Raw genomic sequence first — 23,463 nt, forward strand, 5'->3', positions numbered from 1 at the left:
GCCCCTGGACTCTACAGATTCTGGATTTAAGCTAGGAGTAAACCTGAGAATCTTCATGGCTTAAGTGGGCCAGTTTCTTTCCATCAGTTCAGGAAGGCTCCACTGTAAACTTATGGAAGGTCTCTGTGGGAAAGGGGATGCTCGTGAAATCCTTACTAGGAGGAGCTGTGGACAAGGGTGGCCATCATTGCCTTTGACCATCTCCGACTTTCTGTGGTTTGGCTAGGTTGGGTCTGTGGACTTGTGTTAAAGCAATTGTGATTAGCCTTTTTAGGCCAAGACGCATGTCTTCTCAGGAGTCGGGAGAGAGCCCCCAATCTCAGAAGGTAAGAACCTAACAGAGTGAAGGAAGGGAGACCACATTTGGGAGCCACACAAATGTCATTTACCAGTCCACTGGCTTCCAAAATGTCACTAGCAAAATGTCTGCTAGCTTCTGCACCAGTCTTGCAAACTTAGAAATGTATAGGACCAAGTGGTAACTTAGAGGAAGGAGCCTAACAAGCAGGCCCTCTTCCCCTCCCCTCCCCTCCCCTCCCCTCCCCTCCCCTCCCCTCCCCTCCCCTCCCCTCCCCTCCCCTCCCCTCCCCTCCCCTCCCCTCCCCTCCCCTCCCCTCCCCTCCCCTCTCCTCTCCTCCTTTCCCCCCCATATTAAGAATGGAGCCCAGGTCTTGAGTAAGCTAGGCAAGGCTTGTAATACTGATAACTCCAGCCCTACTGCTATTTATTTATTTATTTATTTATTTATTTAATTTATTTATTTATTTAAGGTTTCACTGTATAGCTCTGGCTGGCCTGGAACTCACTATGTAGAGCAGGCTAGCCTCAAACTCACACAGATCTGCCTACCTCTGCCTTCAGAGTGCTGGGACTAAAGGTACACAAAGCTAGAGTTTTTTTTTTTTTTTTTTTTTTTAGAAGCCCAGGCTGGCCTCATATCTGGCAGCCCTGCCTCAGCCTCCCAGGTTCTGGCTGGGATTTCAGGTGTGGCTTTCAGAGTCGCACATTTGCTTGGCTTCTTTGAGAGCACAGCACGGGCCAAATGCCACACACATGAGCATATCAATTCACAGTCTGTTCATGGCCTCTACTTGATTTTGTCCAGCAGAGTGGCAACAGTGGTGAGGTGGATTATATATGTTTGCAAGCCAGCATTATCTGTTCAGTGCATGGGACCAAGTAATGTAGAGATAATGCAAATTCCGATTAAGTTAGCTGAATGTTTCTCTCCTCGTCCTTAGTCTCATTCTGAGATGTCATGAGAGTCATTTATTGTAAAGTCACTTTCCTGGGCTTCATGTAGCTTTGCGTGTCATTTAGGTCTTCAAAAGTCTGCAGTCTGGGTGCCATAGATTTCTGTTTTTTGGGGTGGATAAATCTGTGTCTCAGAGAGGAGATGAGAAATGCCCTAGATAAAACAGCTTATAAGTGGGAGAGCTGGGTGTAACTCTAACCCAGAGCTCAGGACTCTGCAGCCTTGGGCTTCCTCTCATGCCTGCTGTCTATGCAATATAGATGGGAGACACACCAGAGTGGAGGAAATGATCAGAGCCTGGGGAATGTTAGGGGTGGTGGAGATGGCTCTCAACTGAATGTCAAGGAATACGCTCCTTGGAGAAAGTGCTGGCCGAGTAGGGTTTAGCCGTGAGGAATCCTGTGCATAGCGTTCCGTCTGAGAAGTAGAAAATATGCTTTGTTGGACTGGTGGGGTGCAGTTGGTGTGCCTGGGACATGGCGCGTGCCTTGGAAGGAGGAAGCCTGTTAAAGCTAGGAAGCTTGGAAGGGCTGTGGATGCTAAGCTTAGGAATGGGAAGAGTGTCAGAGGCAGGCAAAGTCAGGACCACATTTTGCCTCCTAGGAAGACTGACAGATATCAGTGTTGAGAGTTGGATTAGAAAGGAAAGGCAGACCCTGGTCTTGAGGAGGGAGGACTCATTGTGCTAGAGCCTGTCATAGGCCAGAGTTTGGGGTGAGACAGGGGCTGGGAGATGGTTATCAGGAAGAATGACCTAGAGGAGCATAAGATGGGGCAGGGAAGAGAGGGAAGGGCTGAGGCAGTGCTGCTGTTCCGAACCGGCCTTGGGTGGATGGTGTCAAGTCTGCTTGCTCTGTGAGGCAGGATTGATTCTTTGCTTTGTTCCTTGTTGGACCCAAAGTGCCTGGTGCTTGGTAAACGCGAGGGTGTTAGTGGACACTCTAAGAGCCCAAGCGTGTTTGCCCCTTGGCTGGGGCTGAAGTCCATTAGAGAGTTCTAAGCTAGATGGGATGGTATACTCCTGAAATCCCAGCATTTGGCAGGTTGAGGCAGGAGGATCTCAAGGCCAGTTTGGGCTGCCTGGTGAGACCCTGTCTCAATAAACAACACAAACAAAAAGTTAAAAAACAGGACAAAAAAATGAGCCCATGTCCTCTAACATTGCTGACCCAAACACAGCATCCATAAGAGGACAATGGTTACTCCCCATCACCACAAGAAGGGCCTTAGACCTTTCTTCATCTTCATAGGATTAAAGTACATAAGGAATAGTAAGGACAACGTATCACTTTCAGCAATGAGCAACATTGTGCACTCAGCCGCTTGACAGATTTCCCTTTGCATAAGATGTGCTGACACAACACACATCTGGCTCGGAGAACTCAGTTCCTTAGTGCCTAGTTCTTGTGGTCATATTTGTCCCAGATGACCCAACCAGGTGGAGCCCAGGAGGAGACCTCCAGATCCTTTCCAGCAACAAGTTCCATCAGCCAGAACAGTGAGATCAATCAAGGCGCCCAGCAGTTTTCCGAGATGCACCTGGCTGACCTACAGAAGGTGTTTGAGAAGGAGGCAGACGAGAATGGAGGTACAGCCATGCCAAAGGCTGGTTTCTGTGACTCCTGCCTGGGTATCAGGGATGTGTGGAGGGATCAGACCTGGTGCATTTTTGCATCTGGTGTCTTGTTTAAAACTTCTGTCTGGGTAAGTGGCGCAAGGATATTGAAGGCTATTTGGGATCTAAGACTTTTTTTTTTAAGGTCCTGCTAGTCCAGATACCCAAGTCTACCATGCAGCATTTTGGTGGGTTTCCTCTAAGCATTTCCAGTCTGTGGTTTGTTATCAATTGGTGTGTGACAGTAGCCCCATGGTCTTAGTGGCTTAATTCAACATGTGCTTATGACTTCATAGTTTCCATGAGTCTGGATCAAGGTCAGGACTGAGCTGCCTTCCTGGTCAGGACTTCAAAAAGCTGCAGTTCCATAGTCAGCCGGGGCCATAATGTCATCTTGGGCTTGAATGGGGAAGGACTTACTTCTGAGCTTACACACTCTGTTCCAGAATTCAGATCCTTGAAACTGTGGTATGGTCACCTTTCATTTCTTTCTAGCTGTTTGTTGCAAGGAGGTTGCCTTCAGCTCCCAGAAGCCATCCCATAATGGCTGACCATGTGGGATTTGCCAACATGGCAGATGGCAAGGCTTGAGCCAAAGGCAGAGAAACACTCACAGGAGTCACGATCTTATGGTCACTGTAGGCAACGGTGTGGTGCCCTGTTGTGTAAGAGCAAGTCAAAGTTCTCATCCTAAGGAGGAGGGAACCATAGGAGGGTGTGTGTGGGTCTCTGTAAGTATCTCCAATCTTACTCTTCAGATACTAATTTGGAGTAGAACATCTTCTGAGCTGAGGAAGCATTTCACACTCAACTGAGCAAGCACTAGCTTAGCCTCCCTTACCAAGATGTGCTCAGAACACATCCATAGCATCTGGTTGGGTAAAACCAGCTAACATAATGCATATGTTAAAATAAAGTGTGAGATATCTCATGAAAGCAAGAAACAGTAATGAAATAGGTTTGCAGGTACAGCACTGTAAAGTGGAAAATCCCTGAGCTGAGGACTGTGTGTTATTACAGGCCTTTCTTTCTTACTTCCCTTTTATATCTGAAGGACTTGGCATGGTGCCCTGGAGACTCCTGGACAAGCCTGACTAATGGGTCGAAGGCTAATGCAGCCATCCTTCTGTTTTGCTTGTTTATATTGCATGGGCTGTAAATGGTGTTTTGAGGATACCCTCTGCACACCAGACCTACTCCCTCCTGGCAGCTTGATTTCTGTCCTTTGCAACGGTACCCCTGAAAGTCAAGTGGGAATAAAGGCATCTTCAGAGTCAAGTTGCTAGACTGTAGATGTTAGTGTTGGATCCATCCCCTCTCCTGTTCATTGGGCTTTCACACCTAGTGTTTGGAGAGAGAAAGAGCGAGTGGAGAGAGACCCAGAGAGAGGAGACAGAGACAGACACACAGAGACAGAAAGTGTAAATACACATGGCAGGGCTGGAAGTTGACATCAGGATGTCTTCTGTTGCTTTTCACCTTATTTGTTTGAGACAGGGTCTCTTCACCAGATCTGAGGCTTGTTGTTTTGGCAAGGCTGGTGGGCAGAAAGCCCCAGGATCTGGCAGCTTTTGTCCTACCCAGGACTGGGTTACAGGCATATGCTGCCCTGCTTGGTTTTGAACATAGGTTCCTGGGATTGAACTCATATCCTTATCCTCATACTTGCAAGCCAAGTGCTTTCCCCTGCACTGACTTCCTGAGCTTTTTTTTTTTTTTTTTTTTTTCAATAATGTTAGTTTGGGGAAGGACAATTCCCTCTGCATCGATGGAAAGTTAGAAAATCAGAAAACCAGGCTGACTTTTCTGTTTAGACACCTTCAGCAAGGCTATCGAGGACATGGGTGGCATACCATTTCCCAGGCACCTGGATACCAGTACTGGTGGCAGAGAGTGAGGCCATGTCAGTGCCTTCCCATTCACTGCGTGTCCTCCAAGCCGGGGCAGGGGACCCTCCTTCCCCTCTCCTGAGGCTTTGCAAGCGCAGACGCAGTCCCGCTTCACCTATCTCTGAGAAAGGCCTGCAGTGCTCACAAACTGCCCTTGTCCCCATCAGTGCATGGAAGGACGGTGGCACACCACTCACAACACGGAAGCCTCTTGGCCCCAGCTTCACACACTTAAATGGGCGTTTCTCCCAGCAAGTCCTTGTTGCCTGGGCTTTTGTTTGACTCTCAGTCTAGTGTGACAGGGACAATGGCATGGTGGTGGGGAGCCCACGAGCTCTGGGGACAGATGCTGACATTCCTATCTGTCACTACCAACCTACTGGCTGTGTGACTGTGGGCAGGCAGCCTCGGTTTCCTCAGAGCCCCCCTTATGTTGCCAGCATTCATAGGGTGCAGATCTGTCACTTCCTAGTGCCCAGAGAAACTTGGACCAGTGTTTGTTGAGTGACAGAAGGGATCTTGTGTATTCCCAGAGGTCATGGTGGAGTGGGAGACGTAGGAAAGTCAAACAGTGGGGATGGCAGCCTCTCAGATGCTCCTTAGGAAGAAAAGCATCCTGGTAGAAAGAGTGACTTGAACTGCAGGGAGAGGCCATCCATGCTGTGCAAAGGCCCTGTGGTGGGTGCGGAGAGGTTCTTATAGCTGGAGCAGAGCATGAAGGGATATGGTAGAAGATGATGCTTGCTTAAAGGAGACAGATACTGCATGACCTTCCAGCCATGGCAAGGGTTCCAGTATTTGAAGGGGTTTTAGAAATGATTTTTGAAGACAGTAATTATATTAAAAAATTAGACTTGGCCAATTGACACCTTTGCAGACAGATTTCCTTATAGCTATAGAGGTCAGTTCAGGGAGAAAGTATTTTATGTTTGTCTTACCTCTTCCTTTTTTCCCCATCTCTCCCTCTAGGCAAAGGATGTTATTGTTGTTGTTGTTGTTATTGTTATTATTATGATGATGTCTTATTATTATTATGATGATGATGTCTTTTTGACACAGGGTCTCATGTAGCCCAGGCTGGCCTTGAACTTGTATAGCCCAGCTGGCCTTGAATACCAAACCCTCCACAAGCTGGAATTACAGCCATACACCATCATACCTGACTAAAAGTTTTTGTTTTCATAAATTGCTCTTAAACGATGTACTCAACAGGCTGCAGGAAGGCTCAGTGCTGGAGCGCCTGCCAGCATGTGTGTGGCCTTAGGTTCAGGTCCATGGCACCTGCTCTCTATTTCTTTTCCCTGGGCAACAGTTGCTGCTCCTCATTTGCACCAGAGGCTACTGACTCTGTTCTGTGGGGAGTTGTTGCTTTAGTCTGTATCCCTTGATGGGAAGAGGGACCTGGTCTTCTGAGAACCTCCTGCTCTGGGGTACACACAGTGGTAGGTGTTCATGAAGAATGACTGAGTGTGGGCAAAGATGATGGGGTGATTGCAGAAGCATCAGGAATCAGTGGGCCTGCACTAGGGTGGATGCTGGAGTCCTGAGGGAAGAGTAAACAGGGGCAAGCTCATCACTCATGGGAGGGGCTTGGGGAAGGGCTGCCTCCTAAGGTAACACAGCTCTGGCTGGAGTTCTCACATCTGCCTCCCTTGAGGGGTCCAACTGACAATGACAAGCAGGTAGCAGTGAGCGTCTGGAGTGGGGTGCCTGCAGCCTGCGGCCCATGAGGGCCGTGCGACTTGTACCTAAGCACTGATGTTCCTCTCTCTCGAAGCCCTGAAAAAGGATGGCTTCATCAAGATCATGAAGGGGGTGCTGAACAACATGTCGGAGGAGATGCTCGAGGTCCTGTTCTTGAAGGTGGACTCAGACTGCAATGGCTTTGTCACCTGGGTAAGAAGGGTGCCCTGCAGCCTGCCACAGGAAGCTGGGAGAGGCTAGAAAGTCTGGCCTGGTTCTCAGTGGAGCAAGCAGAGGCTTGAAAACGGGAGGCAGCAAGTATCAGAAAATCAGTGTGCACTCTGGTATCAGTTGGGGTGCTTGCCAGGTAAAGGAAAGCTTGGTGTCTCTGAATGATCTCCCTTGAGACTTCCGTGAGATGGACTCGTTCCCCTCATCGAGACTTTCTCACTAAGCATTCCCACTGAGGTACAGCTAGCTCTCCTCCACGTCGGAGCCTCCCATCCAGTGTAGGGGGATCTTTGTCAGTACCATGACAGATCATGGCCTTTCTTGTCACTCAGGAACAGGCACGCTCATGGATGTTGAATCTGGAACTGTCGGGTCTTTGTAGCGTAGCAATGATGCTGACCTTAAAGAACTCACAAGGTTAAACAGAGCACATGGCATTAAGCCTGTAGAAATGTGCCGAGCCTTGTTGGAGAGACTGATAATGTAAGATGACGCTGAAGTACCATGTGTCTTCCCCTGTTGAAGCCTCACAGGATTTAGAACAGGTAGCAGCTGGGAAACTGAGGTACAGAGCCATTGGGAATGTTGTTTTAGTGTTACAGAGCTGGCTACCAGCTGAGCCTGTGTTCAGACCCAGGGAGTGTGCCTCAAAGGTCTGTGGGCTAACTGCCAATGAATACCTCCTCGTGGTTTGGGTATAATATTCCCAGCATTCTTTGTCCATCTACAATGGTGCTTGCCACCTTTTGTTGAACTGGGGGCCTTAGGAATGCTAGGCAAGTGTTCTACCATTGAGTTACATCCCTGGTTTCTGTTTCTTGCCATAGCTTCAAATATTTGGACCTTGGCTATGTTTTAGTGAGGCTGGTCACTGGAGGCCAGAGTTGCAGATATTTGTAGGGTAAATGTACCCACATAGCTGTGGACCCTTAATTTGGTCATGGGCTTGGACAAATCAGACATGGCACCTCAGTTGGATTATTTTCTCTGTGAAGCAGAGGTGACCAGTAGCTTTCCATGGGCGGCCAGGTGATGTGGTTGTGGCTGAGGGGTGCTTAGTGTTACAAACCATGCTTGTCACATTTGAGATTCAAGCATAGGCCGGTTGCTTGGCTAGTTCCTCAGTGAGTGCAGCCTTCAGAGCCACTTAGAGGGGACTGTAGAGGGACAAGGGAAGACAGTGTATGCTGGGCTTGGGACCCTAAAGGCAAATGTCAAGACTACGCCAACAACTCCTCCCCTTTGCTTTGTCTTTCTGAGACAGCAGAAGTATGTGGATTATATGATGCGTGAGTTCCAGGGCAAGGAGGAGATGAGGAAGAGCCAGTACCGCCTGCGCTTCCACCTTCCCATGACCGTCATCCCCCTGTAAGAGCCTCTTCCCTGAAGCTGGGGTGTGATGGAAAAGTGCTGGCACTGAGCCTGCAGGGTGCCCCCTCCTCAGTGTGTGAGCCACCCTGCAGGCCCAACCAAGGTCCTAGATGGCCTCTTGTCCCTTCAGCTTGCCCTTCATAATCTGTAGGTGGTCATGGTGACAAAGGTAGGTGACATGATGGCTTGTCCCCTTATCACAGATGAGGGAGCCAAGGCTGGGAGAGGCCAGACTGATGACTTGCCCAAGCTAACAGGCAGAGAGTGGTGGGGGCTGTTCTTCACGCTCTTCCCCACTTCTGCACACTGCCAGTCTCTCTTGCTTCTCTCTTTGGCCAGTGCTGAGCGGATCTGGCAGTTTCATCTCCATAGGCACAGATGGCTCACATATGTGCAGCTGGGATTCTCCTGGGAGAAAGCTACTCACAGCCTCCATGGCCAGGCTATGAGGGCCTTGTAGAGCCTTGTTGACCCTCAGGAGGGGGTGGTGGTTGAAATGTAGTGGTCCTGTTTATCTTGGCTTTGCCTGAGCTGCTACTCTCTCCACTTGTGGTCCCTTCACCCACAGTGTCCCCTGGAGCTTGGACCTTGGAGGACTTCTGTAGCTGATGACCACAGGAGAAGAGTAGACATTTGATATCTTGTTTAATAGAAGTTTTACAGTTTTGGGAACCTTTCCAGAGAAGTGAAAGCACTAGAAATTGTAAACCCCTGATGCTTGTGCGCTAGGTTTGAGAAGAGTGGAAAGTTATGGGAAGATTGAGTGTTCACTCTTTGAGATGACATATAGCTCAGGCTGGCCTCTAACTCCACACGTAGGTTGAGCTTTTGATCGTCCTCCTTCTGATTTTTTGAGTGCTTGGATTATAGGTATGCATCATGTGTACTAGCCAAGCACTCATCCAACTCATCTAAATCCCCAGTGCCTCAGGGAAATTAGGGCAACAGAGGGAGGGGTCAGATGCAATAGCTGGAGGTGACCTAGCCAGACCGTCCACCCCCATTCCCTTCTGTGTCCTTGGCCTTTCAGAAGTAAGGTTGTTGCTGAGAGTCCGGGTACACACCTGTAATTCCAGCATCCAGGTGGTAGAGGCAGGAAGACCCAAAGTTCAGGGTCCCCGCCACTACATGGTAAGTTGGAGACCAGACTGGTACACAGGACACCATGCTTTAGGAAAGAAAAAGAGAAAAAGATAAAAAGATTACGCCCACCTGGGATCTTACAGCCCAAACCAACTGCTTCTCAAACACCTTCAGCTGAAAATATTCAAGAGTCCAGAGTGCCACGCTTTGGACTGACATGCCTCAAGTTTCATCAAACTCTTCCTTTCTATGCTGTGGCCCTGTCTCCCTTGTCGGCATCCCTGCCTCTAACTCCTTAAGGACAAGAGGTGGTTTGTTGGCTTGCAGTGGTTCGTAGCCTTCCTAATTCGGCAGCCCTTTAATACACAGGCTCTTCCTGTTGTGGTGACTCCAGCCATGAAGTTGTTGTTGTTGTTACTTCAGAAGCGTAATTTTGTTACTGTTCTGAGTCATAATGTAAATATCTGATATTCAACCCCCTAAGTGGGTCGAGAACCACAGGTTGAAAACTGCTGGCTTGGGGCTTGCCCCTCTGCAGTGGGGCTCTTGAGCTGGGCTGCCTGTTGGACTCTTTCTCCTTTTCTGGAACCACTCTGGGTTAGAAAACCAGCAGCCTGGGGTGTGTGGCTGGGGTGCTGGCTCCTGTGGAGCACAGTTTGGTGAGCTACATTTGTGGTCTGTCAGAGGAGGCTGTAGGAGGCTGTCCTCAGAGAGCCACGCCCAGAACAGGCTGTGGGAGAGCAAGGTCTAGAGGTTGTCTTCGGCTTGGGCAGGTAGGCTGGAGCTTTAGTGGGGAAGGGGGTTTAGTGGAGATCATAGCAGAGTAGCTTGTAAAAAAAATCATGGTTGGGAGTTAATTGAGGAGTAGCCAATTAAATATGAATAATGAGAGTTTTTATAACTGTAATTTTGACATGAATACTTGGCTTGATGTAACTTCACTGGTCTTTCTGTTTCTTCAGATCTCAAGAATGTTTAAAATCTGCAACAACGACAACAACATATACTAAAAAAAAAAAAATCTCAGGACACTTCTTCCTTATTTGCTCTGATTCATTTCTACAGCTTACAAATCCAGAGGGCTCTTGGATCTGATGGAGAAAGTAGCCAGAATAGCCAAACAATGTTTAATTTTATGAGAGGGTGTCTCTTAAAATTCAGCTCTCCATTACTGGATCTGGGCTGAGCACACACCCAGCACCCCACCCTCTTTGAGGGTGTCCTCCCTTCACTGTCCAGCAAGGGAGAGGCATAGTCAACACACGGATGAGGAAGCAGACTTCCCTAAAATGCCATTCCGAGGGCTGGGTTAGCTTCATGGCTCACTTCTTTCTTGGTCCTGATAGAAGGGTCAGAGTTGATGCGATGGAGAGAGAGAGAGAGCGAGCTAAGAATATTAGACTTGTTCAGTACAGAAAAGGAAGCCGATGGCAGGGGACAGGATTCCTATAGGGCACGTGGTCCTGCCTTTTCCTCAGTGGACTTGCAGGGAGAAATGATCTGGAGTTGCATTTCACAATGACATAGGTTCCCCCTAAGCCTCAGGTCAGCTTATGAAATTTTCAAGCCTTGGAAAATGCCCTTGGGGTAGGCTGAAAGCTCCGGGTTTTAGTTCTAGCTATGCTGGGCCTGGGTGAGATGCAATTCCCTGTAAGTGAGATGATAACCTGCCCTGCCCGGCCCTGATCCAAGATGGGCAGATGAAGATGGAAGAATCAGAGCCTTAATAGCCAGCTTGCTTTGCCAACACTGGGGGCAGAAAAACAACCAGTGGCAGGTGGCACTGAGGCTGGCTGTGCAGGCTGTAGGGTAACAGCCTGCAGGGCCAGGCCTGCCCAGGAACTGTCTGCTGTGCTCAGTATCCTGGCCATGAAGAGTCGGGGGAGGGGGGGGCACAAGGCCTAACGGCTCGTTGCCCCTTAGTTTACTCTTGTCTTGATCTACTTCTCTTTACCCAGAGCAGGAGAGCGATGGCTAGAAAGTGTCATGTCTCAGGTCACTGTCACAGCTGTACCCTGATGGCCATCTGTGGGCTGTTTCTCCTGTGAAAGAAACTTAGGAGATCTCTATTCTCCATCTTTGCTCTCCCACTACCAAGTGAGGGACCTGGATGGTTATTTCTCAGGGTCAGCTTTGGACTCCATCTCATTCCATATCATAGTTGGTTGGTTTGTTTTTGATGGAACCCAGGGCCTCACATATACTAGGCAAACTACCACTGAGTCACACCCTAGTCTCTATTTGGGGTTTATTTTCTTGAGGGCTTTGTTGATCTAGTTGAAGTCCATCTGGAGAAAGGACAGAGTTCCACGTTCCCTGAGCCACCTACAGTTTCTTGGTGTGTGTGTGTGTGTACCTGTGTGTACACGTGCACACATGTAGCTGTCCTCACTGGCCTCTGACCTACCTCTTCTGTGGCTGTTCATGCAGATACTTTCTCTTTGAATGGTATCTGCATGTTTCCCGCCATCCGCAGGCACCATGGGAGCGAAGTGGTGAAAGTGGCCTTTTTAAACCAACGGTTAAAAAAGATGGGGTGTTTCCTGACTGTCACCAAAGATGGGGTCCTGCAGTTCTGGTCCGAGACCTTCTCAATGATGGAATCCTTCCGGGTGAGTGGGACACTCATGAGGTTGATGGAGTGTCTCTGCTGTGGCACCCTGAGTGGACTTGTCCTTGGCACTCACTGTCCGAGCAGCCAGACTCTGAAGTCACAGGGCTCAGGTCAAGACTGTGGCTTAACCACAGGGGGCCTTACACTTGTCATATGCTAAGCAGATGTCAGCCTGGATGCCCACTAGGCACCCCCAAAACAGTTCATTCAAGGAGTGTGTCCCTGGGTTTCCATATCCGTGAGCATTATCCTCCTGCCTCGGTGCCAGGGCCTAGCCTTCTCCTTTTGCCCTGTCATACTCACACTGTCCCTAAGTCCTGCTGACTGAAACCTTTGTCTGGACCAGGCAGGAAGTCATGGTATTTGGGCTCTGGGGTCCAACTCCCAGGGTTAGAATCCCAGCTGCGCCACCCACCAGCTGTGGGATGCTGGCTGTCTCTCATTCCTCATCTGCCCAGAGTCTTGGAGTAGTAGCCCCTCTTGGGGCTCTGGGGATACATAATGGTATGGGACATGGGTCCTGCTTGAGCAGGTTGAGGCATTCATTTAGTACAGAGGAATACAGGCCAATGTCATCGTGGGCTTTCTGCTGTCAGCTCTTGGCCTAGTGTAGTAGGGAATGACTCATTCAGGCAAATCTGCTATGCACTTGATGCTGCCAGGCTGGTGGAGGACCCTGCAGCAAATAAGGCAAACCCTGCCTTCCGGGGCCCCCAGCAAGGCTTATGCAGAACACTGTCAGTACTGTGAAGGGTTTCACACCTGAGTAGCCATGCAGGGCTTACACTTGACAGCAGGGCCAGTCCTTGTGGGAGGAGAGACCTGGATGAGGTTTGTGGAGGTTTCATTTCTCTCTCTGTCTCTTTCTGTCTCTGTCTCTGTCTCTCTCTCTGTATGTATGTGTGTGTGGTGTATGTGTGTATGTGTGGTGTGTGTGTATGTATGTGTGTGTGGTGTGTGTATGTGTGGTATATGTGTGTATGTGTGTTGTATGTGTGTGTGGTGTGTATGTGTGGTATATGTGTGTATGTGTGGTGTATGTGTGTGTGTGGTGTGTATGTATGTGTGGTGTGTGTGTATGTGTGTGGTGTGTGTGTATGTATGTATGTGTGTGTGCGGTGTGTGTATGTGTGTATGTTTGTGTGTATGTGTGGTATATGTGTGTATGTGTGGTGTATGTGTGTGTGTGGTGTGTGTGTATGTGTGGTGTGTGTGTGTATGTGTGTATGTATATGTGTGTGTGTATGTGTGGTGTATGTGTATTTGTGTGTGTATATGTAGTGTGTGTATGTGTGTGGTGTGTGTGTATGTGCGTATGTGTGTGCATGTGTGTATGGTGTGTGTGTGTGTAGTGCTCCTGTGGTTCTGGCATACTCTGTCTTCTTTTTCTCCACATATGTATAGAAGGAGTTGTTACTAACCCAACCTTTGGCAGTGGCTGCTGTATGGTTACCTCTGTGCCTCTGAGGAGGCTGAGGAGACAGAGGAATCTTTACTGGGAAATCTTGAGAGTTCTGGAGATTCTTCCTGGAGGATCTGGTTTGGGGTTAGAGATTGGCAAGGGTGGGGCTCCCATATTCATTGGTAAATACCCACTGGGGAATGCTCACTGTCATGCAGATGGCAGACTTTGGAGGTGGGCCTGGCCTTAAGACACTGGGATCCTGAAAGTTAGGCCCATTTTACAGATGAGGGAACAGCCTGGAGGAGTTTAGCCAAGGCCCTGTTTTTAGTGCTGAGATAAGGTTCCATGTCAAGACTGTACTGGGTCCAGGGTCCTGTGTGGCAGGAAAGATCCGTGCCCCCTGTGCAATCTGCTAGCAACCTTCCATGACCTGAGCCTCCTCTGTTCCGCCAGCTTACCCAGACCAAGCAGTACGGCCACCAGCAGATGTGGGTTATTGACGTGGCCTATCTGCACAACATGAACCTCATTGCAGTTGCCTCCACTGAACTAAAGATAGGTGAGTCCGTCCCCTGGGCGCTCTAGGCCTTCTAGCGAGTGGTGCAGACCTGTTGGCTGAGCAACCATGAGCATCCATGGGCGTCCTCTGGGACTGTTGTTGGCTAGAGAGGCCTTAAAAGAGAGGCACTGGGTGCCGCCGCTTGTGTTGGTGACAGCTTTTGTAGGCAGGTGTGCTCGCTCAATGAATACTGAATGTCTACAAGTATTGAACAGTTCAAATTTCAAACCACAGCCCACACAGGTCTCTCTAGCTTGATTCTGCCCCTTGCTTCTTGCTGCCTCCAGCCCAGGCCACCTTCAGCGGTCACTGGAATAACATGGAGGCCTCCTCTTGTTTAGTGCCTTTCCTCTGAAGGTCCCTATAGCTACAAACGGACTTTTGAAATCTCTCCCTGCAGAAAACCTTTACACCCCTCACCCCAACAAAGCACAGGTTGGAGGAGGATCCTCAGTGTGGCCCATGAGGATAAGAAAGGTCTGGCCCCTGCTCTCCATTGTTTTCCCTGGACCAGACCCTTCCTCCTGACGTGCTGAGGTTACTGTGACCTTCTCTTGCCTCCTTGGATGGGCACTGTGGGTGAATGTGGATGCTTTCTGCCTTACCTCCCACACACCTCCCCACCCCAGAGCTTCTACTTTTCCTTTGATTCATCACAAGTGTTACTTCCTCCAGAGAGCTTTCTCTGACCACCTAGTTCAAGTCAGGTGCCTCTTAACAAAATCTGCACAAGATAAGGCCCTCTCCTCTGCCACGCCCCTTCAGAGTGTGATCTTTTTCAGCATGAGTGCTGGATGTCTGCCTTCTACTCTGTGTTGGAGCTCGGTCTGTAGGGACTGCATCTGTTTCACTCACATCCATATCTCTGTACCTAGTGCCACTTAGAGGCTTAGTGGCAGTGGGTAGATGGGTAGGCAAATACAAGGCCCAATTGATGACCTGTTCCAGGTCGTTGTGGAGAGGACATTCATGTGTGTACCTACAGCCTGTGGTGTAGCACTAAATAGAAGGATGAATGGAGAATGGCTGAAACAGCCAGTGCCCAGGTTTCAACCCTGGTCCTGCCACTCAGTAGGGCTGTAACTCTGAGCAGCTATGTACCTTCAAGGGCCTTAGTCTATCCAGAGGGAAACAGGACCCAATGCTCTGAATCTCTAGGGTGAGTATGGGTTAGTGATTAGATGTGTGGAGTTGCTTGGCATACAGTAGGTCCTTTAATCAGGAGAACAGGCTGTGACACATCTAGAAGCAGCCAGTCATAGGCAAAGACTTAAACAGTTAGAGCTTGCTGCTACCCATCATTCCTGGTGGCCTCAACCCTGAGGGCCTGGCCTCATCACTTCATGCCATCAAGTTCTTCAGACTGAACAGATGTGGTCTGCTCAGGGCATTTGGTCAAGGCCAGAGGCGAGTGTGAAAGTGTACTAGCATGCGCCTTGCCTTATGTGGCTCAGCCCAGCTAGGCCTGCTCTGTGTCCCATATCCCTTCTTGGGTGGCTGGGCTCTGTAGGAAGCTGACACTCAAGGACCTGTCATTCAGATGTGGGAGACTGACTGAATTGAGGCCAGGGCTGCCAGGAGCCAGACTTTCAAGGTAGGGGAGTTTACCAGGAGCAGCTGCCTGTCAGGATCCCATGGAAGGCTTTGGGGGAGGATGAAAATAATGTATTCAGAAGATCAAAGACTGGTACCAGACAGTGAGGGATGGGGTGAGCCTGCACAAAGCCACTCTATAAGATGTTCTTCATATGCACCTGTATGTCATGAGCTTGCCTGGTCTCTGATCTGCTTGGGGGAAGGGGGTTCCTAGCTCTACCCCTGATAAGAGGTGTTGAATGATGTGGAGGAGATGTATCTGTTTCTATCTGCTCTGAACACCTAAAAGGACACACACACACACACACACACACACACACACACACACACACACGTGGAAGGACTAGCGGAAGCCACAGAGACCAGATGTTGCCTGCTACCCACATAAGCAGGGCTTGGCCCTTGTTCCTTTATTTGTAAATCACAGCTGTGGTCACTCAGCAAAGTAGAGCCCTGGGTGCTGTGTTAGATGCTGAGGATTCCACAGGTGCCCTGCTAACACACTTCCTGCCCTCACACAGATCTCAGGCCAGGCCAGGCAGCACCCATATTCTAATAAAAGAGAAATAAACTTGAGGCAAAGATAAAGGTGGTGAGGGAGATTGATCGGCAGCCAACCAGGTGGGAGAATGCCAGCGGGCCTAGCTGAAGACGGAGAGGCTGTTCTAAGAGGGGGTCATGGAGGTGGTCTGGAGGGGTTCTGGGGGTATTCAAGGTGGCCAGAGCAGGACCCAGAAGTGGAAGATATTGATACACCTACAGTGGTAAGAATCTGGCATGCTTATAGCCTGGGGGCTGGACAGGGGCTGCAGACCAGGCATGGGCTGTGGAGGGTCTGACCTTGTAGGATTTTACAGACTGAGGTTTGCATTGGAGTTTGTTCTTGCTGCAGTGGGGATCAGAGGATAGTTTGCAGCTGAATCTGGCTTGGTTAGCAGCTGTGCTTGGATCTGCTGCCTTTTATTGCTGTGGGGGTGGGGTGGGGTGGGGTAGGCAGAGCCAGAGAGATGACAGGGAGTTTTGGGAGGTTGCTTGCCACCTCTAGATACCACCGGAGCCTCGAACATGGTTTTTGGCTCTGTATGTCCCTCTCTTCTTTCTTTCCCAGAGTTCTTTGATATCAGTGGGTACAGATGTCTCCGAGCCTTCACCTTCATTGATCTGGATAGCTGTGTCATGGTCATGGACTACTGGTAAGTCTCACAGGAGATGGGTTCAGGGTCTTGGCAGCTACCACATTACTGGAAAGGGGGCTGGGACCCCAGGGAGGCACTAGGGGAGCTGGTTCTGAGCTCATCGCCATATTGTCCCTTGCTGATTCTGTCCTTTGGTCTTGCAGTCACTCTGCTCCTTGAGTTATTCTTTCGCACACCCCCTCCCTTCTTAGTCCATTAGCCATCAAGTGTTAGCAGAGCCTCACTCTGCTGCATGGAGGTGTCTGGGAAGTAAAAATGGTTGAAACAGAACCTGAAATTTGGTTCAGTGATGACTAGGGTGAGCTTGGCCACTGGGGTTGAGACCCAGACCAAAGCTGGAGTCTGTTAGAACTGCTCTTGTCCCTAAGGTGACAGGGCCTTGGCAGAAGGGCCAGGGCAGAAGACTCCTCAGTGAAGAGCTAATAACCTAAAAGCTTCAAGCAGCCTGAAAAACTCCATGCAGGAAGATTTGATGCACTGATAAGATCAGTGGTGTCAGTGGGCAGTTAGGAGCAGGGAGTTCAGTGTCAGGGGTCAATGTGTCATTAGGACCTCCAGGAGACCTCGTGGCAAGGATACCAGTGTGATGAGGACCTTCTTTATGAGCACAGGAAGCAGAGAATAGGTCTACAGACAAAAATCTTTCTACCCCAAAGCTCCCTTTTCTTCCCTATAAAACCCTAAGTACCCAGTGCCCTGGTGCAGTCCCCACTCTCTCTGGGGGTGGGGAGGGGCTGCTGTTTGCTGTTCTGATGAAAGAACAACCTCCTTCTTCAGAGATCAGCCCCTCCCTCCTTTAACAAGCATGCTCTATCCTTATCTCTCTCCAGGACCGACTATCACAAAGCTATTTTCTGCTATGGGGACACCAAGGGCAATGCTGTCATCTTCATCTCTGACAATGTGTCTAGTGGGCTGTTCAACCCACAGATCCTCCCCCGGACCTCCAAATGGGGTAGCTAAAAGGCATGGGCAGAGGTTCAGGGAGTGGGTACATGTGGGTACTAAGTTGGCCATGGTCTCTGAGGTGTTCTTGCCTCCCTGTCCCTGCTCTGAATCTCTGGAGAGGAGGTTCCTTGGAGCTTAGAGGGCACCATGCCTACTGGGGCTAGGGGATAGATAGGAGAAGGCCAGAAGGTCTGAGCTGAGGGACAGGCTTGTGAGGTGGGACCTTTTGCAGTTGAAGACTGAAGGCTGTGGATCCTTTTCACCTCTGGGAAAATGAAGTGCTTGGCCATGCCTACCATCCTCTGAGGCCCAGGATAGTAGCCCTATTTGGTGGCTGTGAGAGGGATTCTGCTCTACCTGGTTTTGAGCTATCTTTGAATAGGTGAAAATAGGCTGGGAAGACCATGGGTGGGTGTGGTGGAGCCCGGGACCGCCTGGCTTGGCAGCCTTGTGAATATGCAGTTGTCTGCTGAGCTCTTGATACATCATATCCAGTCATCTCCACCCATGAGGGCTGGTGACTTGTTACTGCCCATTAAGAGGTTTAGTGAGCTGAAGCTACTAGCACACATCCTGAGGCTGAGGAGTGGTGACTGAGATCTAAGGCCAGCCTGTGTGTTCAGAGTCTCTGTTGTCATCACTGGCTAGGATGTTCCCTGAATTGACTATGGAAGCTTCTTTGAGGACGGGTGCAAGGCCAACAGAGGTCACGGCCCTGGGGCTGCCTTGGAGACTCACAGGAGCTGTATCACATCTGGGATGGAACCTTAGGTGTGGTGTTAAGACTCTAGCCACCGCAGGACCCCAGGACCCTGGAGCCTGCCTGCAGGGCAACTGACTTCCCTTCTATCCAAGACACCAGAGCGGTCTTTGCTGGGACTGCTAGCTAAGGAAGTCTCCAAGGTTCCCCAGACCTTGGCAAGGACCCTGTTAAGCTTTTTTTCTTGATGTTCAGTGTTAAGGAAGGGAAGACGCAAGTATTAGTGCTCTGGTTTTGTGTATGTGTATGTATGCATGACTGTGCGTGTGTGTGGATGTGTGTGTGTGTGTGCTTGCACACTGGGTATTAAATCTAGAGCCTTCAATATGTCAGAGAAGCTTTGTAGCACCGAGCTACACTTCCAGCTAGCACTTTGTCCTTGTCCCATCAGCCCCTGGTGGCTGCCATGTCCCCATCATGTTTGTGACACACTGGGAACTAGCTTAGGGGTTACAGTGGTCTTTTTGATAAGTGGTGAATGAATAAGACACAGGATTAGGCTTGAGTGTTGGGTGGGAGCTCTTCTGGGCCACCTACTTACTAATTGAAGGCTGAGAACAAACATGAAGGCATGAAGATGTGAGAGTGGATGAACAGAGCTAAGAAGTATGGACCTAGTTCTGTGTGACCTGAAGCCGTTGCTTAACCTTTCTGTGCATCAGTCTCCTTATTCAAATGGGTGTAGGGTCAACTACACCTAAGTTTTGGCTCTGCTATAGGGCACATAGAATAAGTGTTGGGTGCATAAAGTGCCTCCCCGGACCTCATAGTTTAATGGGAGAGATGAGCCGTATACAGTGTTTTTCCAGCAGCTTCCATGTCAGCAGCCACAAGCAGCATCCTGTCTGGCTCAGGACTTCTTTTGTGTGTATTCATGTATATGTGTGTACGTGTGTCTTCTGGATGCTTATACGTGTATGTGCAAATGTGTGTGGAGACCAGAGGCTAAACCCAGGTATTGTTCCTTAGGGACTGTCTATCTTGTGTTTTGAGACAGGGTCTCTTAGTAAGAGGGTCTCCTGGGTTCCCAAGTTCCAGGAATCCTTCCGTCTCCACTCCTCCAGCTTTGGTTACAAGTGTGCTTTTCACAGGCTCTGGACATTAAGGTTGGATCTTCTTCCTTGTGTAGCAAGTATTTTACAGGCTGAGTTATCTCCCCAGCTTGGGGACTTTTTTTTTTCCCAAGCTTCCGCTTACCCCTGTACAGGTGCCCCCATACCCCACACCCATCCCCTCCAGTGTTTTTCTTCCATGATCCCTGGGAGTTGCTTACAGACCTAAAGCTAAACTGACCTACTTCCTTGAACAGCTGCTGACCCAACAAATGTCCCCAGGACTCTTCCATCTCTATCAGTTTGCTCTCCCTGGGGGGTCCATCAGCTGCTGACTGGGTGGTTTCCCAAAGGCAGGGCAGTCAGTGGGTGGGGTGCGTGGCATGTATGAGTTGCTCACGATACATGTGTGCACCCTGTACTTCTTGGGAAGAAAGCCAAGGAGGCCATGTATTCTGAGGCACAACAGCAAGCTCCCTAGTGGATCATTTTCAGAGTGAATACAGCCTGAAGTCTGTTCATTCCCTGGAACTCACTACTGGGGAGCCAGCGCAGCACCTGAGAGTGTGTGGACCCTGGCCACTGTTGCACAGTGGGCTTGCAGAGAAAGGCTGGGTAGCAGGGGAGGTACTGGAGAGCTCATGAAGTTACATGGGGCTCCTAGGAGGGGCTGGTTGGTCGGTGTTCTGGGAATGGAAGATACCCATCAGCGAAGATGTCATCTAAGCTGGCAGAGGAGAGCTAACGAGCACTCTGTCATTTCCTTGTCAGATCACTGGATCACTGTTTCCCTGAAGAAGCTCTTAAATGAGAGGGCTCCTCTGTATAGAAGCTTTCGAATGAAGGTAAGTTGTGTCGTCCCTTAGCCTGTAATTACCCACATACATACTTTACTCAAAAATAAACACCCCAAATGGCTCTGCCCTCTCGGCCTGGCCTCAGCCCTTGGGGTCTTAGTCTCCAAGAACAGAGTGCAGAAAGCTATTGCATCCTGTCCACATATCTCTAGGACAAAGGTGTATGTGTCCCAGGGCTAGCTCTGAACCTCACTGCCTTGTTGGCTCCCCCCAGGCAGAGAATGTAACCTTTCTCTGGACAGCTGCTGGCTTGCTGTTTGGTTTCCCTACTCTTTTTCTCTCCATGCAGCTAATTCAGCAAGCAGAGGAAATCTGCCTTAGAATATAGTTATGTCATCCCAGAGGCTTCTTGTCATACTTGAAACCATCTCAAGTCTTTAACCAGAGCATCAAACACAAGCTGATCAAGCCCCTGGTTTGCTCGTTGTTTATTCCTCTCCCACCTCCCTGGAGTCCCAAGTCTCATGTATTCAAGGCTGTCCTTGAATTTGCTGTGTATCCAAGGATGAGTTTGAGTTTCTGATCTTCTTGCTCCCATCTTCCAAGTGCTGGTTTTACAGGCATGTGCCACCACACCTGTGCCGGGGATTGAACCCAGCTGGGACTGTGTGCATGCTAGGCGAGCACTCTACCAACTGAGCCACATCCCCATCTTCTTCTGTTCTCTACTTTTTTCTCATTTGTTGCTGAGACAGGCTCCCTTGCTTTCCCTAGAACTCCCCAAGCCCATTCTTACCATAGGGCCTTAGCACATGTTGCTTCTTTGGGTCACAGAGGTATTCTGCTTGGCTTACCTTTCATCCCCTTACTTCAGGTCCTAATGCCCTGTTGCTGCCTCTGCTGTTACGCCTGTCCCCAGAAGAGGTTGTTAGTCCCAGCTTTGAAGTATCTACCCATTGTCCTTGTCCTGTCATCCTTACCACAATGACAGATCCTCCAGGACAGGGGCTTGGTGGCTTGTGCTTTCTGTTCTGTCTCTAGCTCCTTCATCCAGGACCCAGTGATTCCTGGTACATTTGAGGAAGTAATGAAGGAATGGGGCTCTCATGTCAGATCTGAGCGGGACACACTTGGGGAATGGGCATGGAACCTCACAGGAAGTGGTACTCACACTACTCCCCCTCCCCAACTCTTTTTTTCTTTGCCTTTGTTGACACTGGGGTTCATGTTTCCAGTTGTCTGTGAACACCGGATCCTTCTCCCTCCATCTCTCAAGTGCTGGGGTTGCTGTGTGCACCCCCACACTTTCCTCCTTCCCCCTCTTTTCATCCATGGCCATTTCATTTGGAAGACCTTTGCCTTTGAATTCACTAAGCATCCCAGGCTTAGTGCCTGGGGCTTAGATATTGTTATTGTAACAGACATTAGAGGAAATAGTGAGATAAGACCCAACCCAGTGGTTTGCACTGTAAGGTGCTGACTGAATACTGATAATCTCATTTGTCCGCTTCATCCCTGTTGTTCACTGTCCGAGTTCCTCATCCCAGACCGGAAGGCTCAGCACAGGTGCTAGCCCGGGCCAGAGTGTTGCTGAGATAAAACACTGAGCAAGATTAATTTGGGGATGAAAGGGTTTTTTTTTGTCTTAAAGGACTCCATCAGCATCATCATTGAGGGAAGTCAGGGTGGGAACTCAAGAAGGAGCCGAGGCAGGAACCACGGACGGGTGCTACTTACTGCTTTGTTCTCCATGACTTGCTCAGCTTGCTTTCTTATACAGTTCAGGCCCACTATCCAGGGCTGGCACCACCCACAATGGGTTGGACCCTCTCACATCAATCACTAATCAAGAAAATGACCCCACAGGCCAGTCTGATGGAGGCAATTCTTCAACCGAGGCTCCCTCTTTCCAGGGTTTGTGTCAAGTTGACAAACTTTTGACGTCACAGAGGGCAGTGGGAGTCTGGGCCAGCCAGCCTTCTCTGCCCTCCGAGTGCCATCTGTCACTACAGTCCTGGCAGGGTGTGCTTTCTGCCCCTGCTGACAAATACAGAGTGTGGGAATGGGCCCAGACATGCAGGCCCCTGTAGTGGAGGTAGCCAGTAGAAGACAGACTGGGACCTAGGCACCCTTGATTTCAACTTTTTCTTTCTCCCTGCTTGGAAGAATGATAGTATCATGACCCAGTCTCTGCGGCTTCTAAATCTAAGAGACTCTTAAGAAATAGGAGTTCAGATGGTGGTAGGCTTGGTGTTTTTAAGTGGTTTCTGAGACAGGGATGGGCCAGACACCTTGGCCATGAGACCTGGCTAGGACTTTGGACAACATCACTTTGCCCAAGCTGTGGTCACGAAGGCAAGGGCCATAGACTTTTTGATCTCCAGTCCTATCTGGCCCTGGCCCTGGCCATGTTCCAGGGGCAGGATATGGAACCTGACTGCCCCCGGGAGGTCTTCTGCTACAGCCATTTTCTCTCCCAGGGTCTCCACCCCAACTGGTGCCAGCAGGTCAAGTACATCCCACAGCTGAATGTAGTGGTCTCGTGTTCAGCTGTTGAGAAGTCCTCTCTGGTGCTGGTAATACTGCCAGGCAAAGAACCCGAGAAACCCAGGTAAGGAGCACCTGGCAGAGTGAGGTGGATCACAGGGCAAGCCTTAGACAGAAGCAAGGTGGATCACAAGGCAAGCCTTAGACAGAAATGAGGTGGGTCACAGGGTAAGCCTCAGACAGATCTGCTTCCCTCTGCCACACACAGCCAGCCCTGCTGAGAGAAGACTTGCCTCTGGGTCAGTGTCACTGTTCTGAGGCTCATGCTAGGTCCCAGGAAGCAGCCTGTGTCCCTAGGCTGACAGTAGATGCGGGACCCAGCTCTGCTTTCTGTTTAATCTAGATTCTGGAATTTCTACCAGTGACAAAAGGGTAATAGGCCTCTTTCATCTCTCTTTCCCTCACTCTTTCCCCCCTCTTTCTCTCTGCTCCCCCCACCTTGTGTGTCTTGGGGGGGGGAATGCATGCCTTAGTTCACATGTGGAGGAGGTCAGAGGACAACCTTGGGTGTTGGTCCTCATCTCCCACTCTTTGAGAAAAGGCCTCTTTGTTGTTGACCATCATCTCTGTGAGACTGGCTGGTCTGGGAGCCCCTGAAGGTTCTCTTGTTTGGGCATCATAGCTTGCTGTAGAAAGACTGGATTACAGATGTGCACTACAATGCCAAACTTTCCATGGCTTCTACGAATTCAAACTCAGGTCCTCAGTCTTGTGTGGCAAGGACTCTATCCACTGAGCCTCCTGCCCAGCTCCAGTAGGTCTGTTTAATCCACTCATTTAATAAAAAACAAATACCAAATCAACCCCAGCATCTAGATGCTAAGTAAACAGACAAAAGGTATGACTTGTCTTCTCTCTCTCT

At 49.8% G+C, this 23,463-nt stretch overlaps 1 protein-coding gene across 1 annotated transcript in view; it reads left to right on the forward strand.

The window, feature by feature from the left end:
• Nucleotides 1-271: 271 nt before the first annotated feature.
• Nucleotides 272-23,463, forward strand: part of Efcab8 (EF-hand calcium binding domain 8) — a 61,915-nt gene continuing 38,723 nt past the window's right edge. The window contains exons 1-10 of the mRNA XM_034496847.2: nucleotides 272-326; nucleotides 2,681-2,843; nucleotides 6,537-6,655; nucleotides 7,938-8,041; nucleotides 11,604-11,739; nucleotides 13,600-13,705; nucleotides 16,410-16,494; nucleotides 17,328-17,452; nucleotides 20,029-20,102; nucleotides 22,535-22,665. Coding sequence (XP_034352738.1) covers nucleotides 285-326; nucleotides 2,681-2,843; nucleotides 6,537-6,655; nucleotides 7,938-8,041; nucleotides 11,604-11,739; nucleotides 13,600-13,705; nucleotides 16,410-16,494; nucleotides 17,328-17,452; nucleotides 20,029-20,102; nucleotides 22,535-22,665 — 1,085 coding nt within the window. The 5' untranslated portion in view covers nucleotides 272-284. The remainder of the gene's footprint in view (nucleotides 327-2,680; nucleotides 2,844-6,536; nucleotides 6,656-7,937; nucleotides 8,042-11,603; nucleotides 11,740-13,599; nucleotides 13,706-16,409; nucleotides 16,495-17,327; nucleotides 17,453-20,028; nucleotides 20,103-22,534; nucleotides 22,666-23,463) is intronic.

This window comes from Arvicanthis niloticus, chromosome 2, assembly GCF_011762505.2.
Source record: "Arvicanthis niloticus isolate mArvNil1 chromosome 2, mArvNil1.pat.X, whole genome shotgun sequence".
Taxonomy (NCBI): domain Eukaryota; kingdom Metazoa; phylum Chordata; class Mammalia; order Rodentia; family Muridae; genus Arvicanthis; species Arvicanthis niloticus.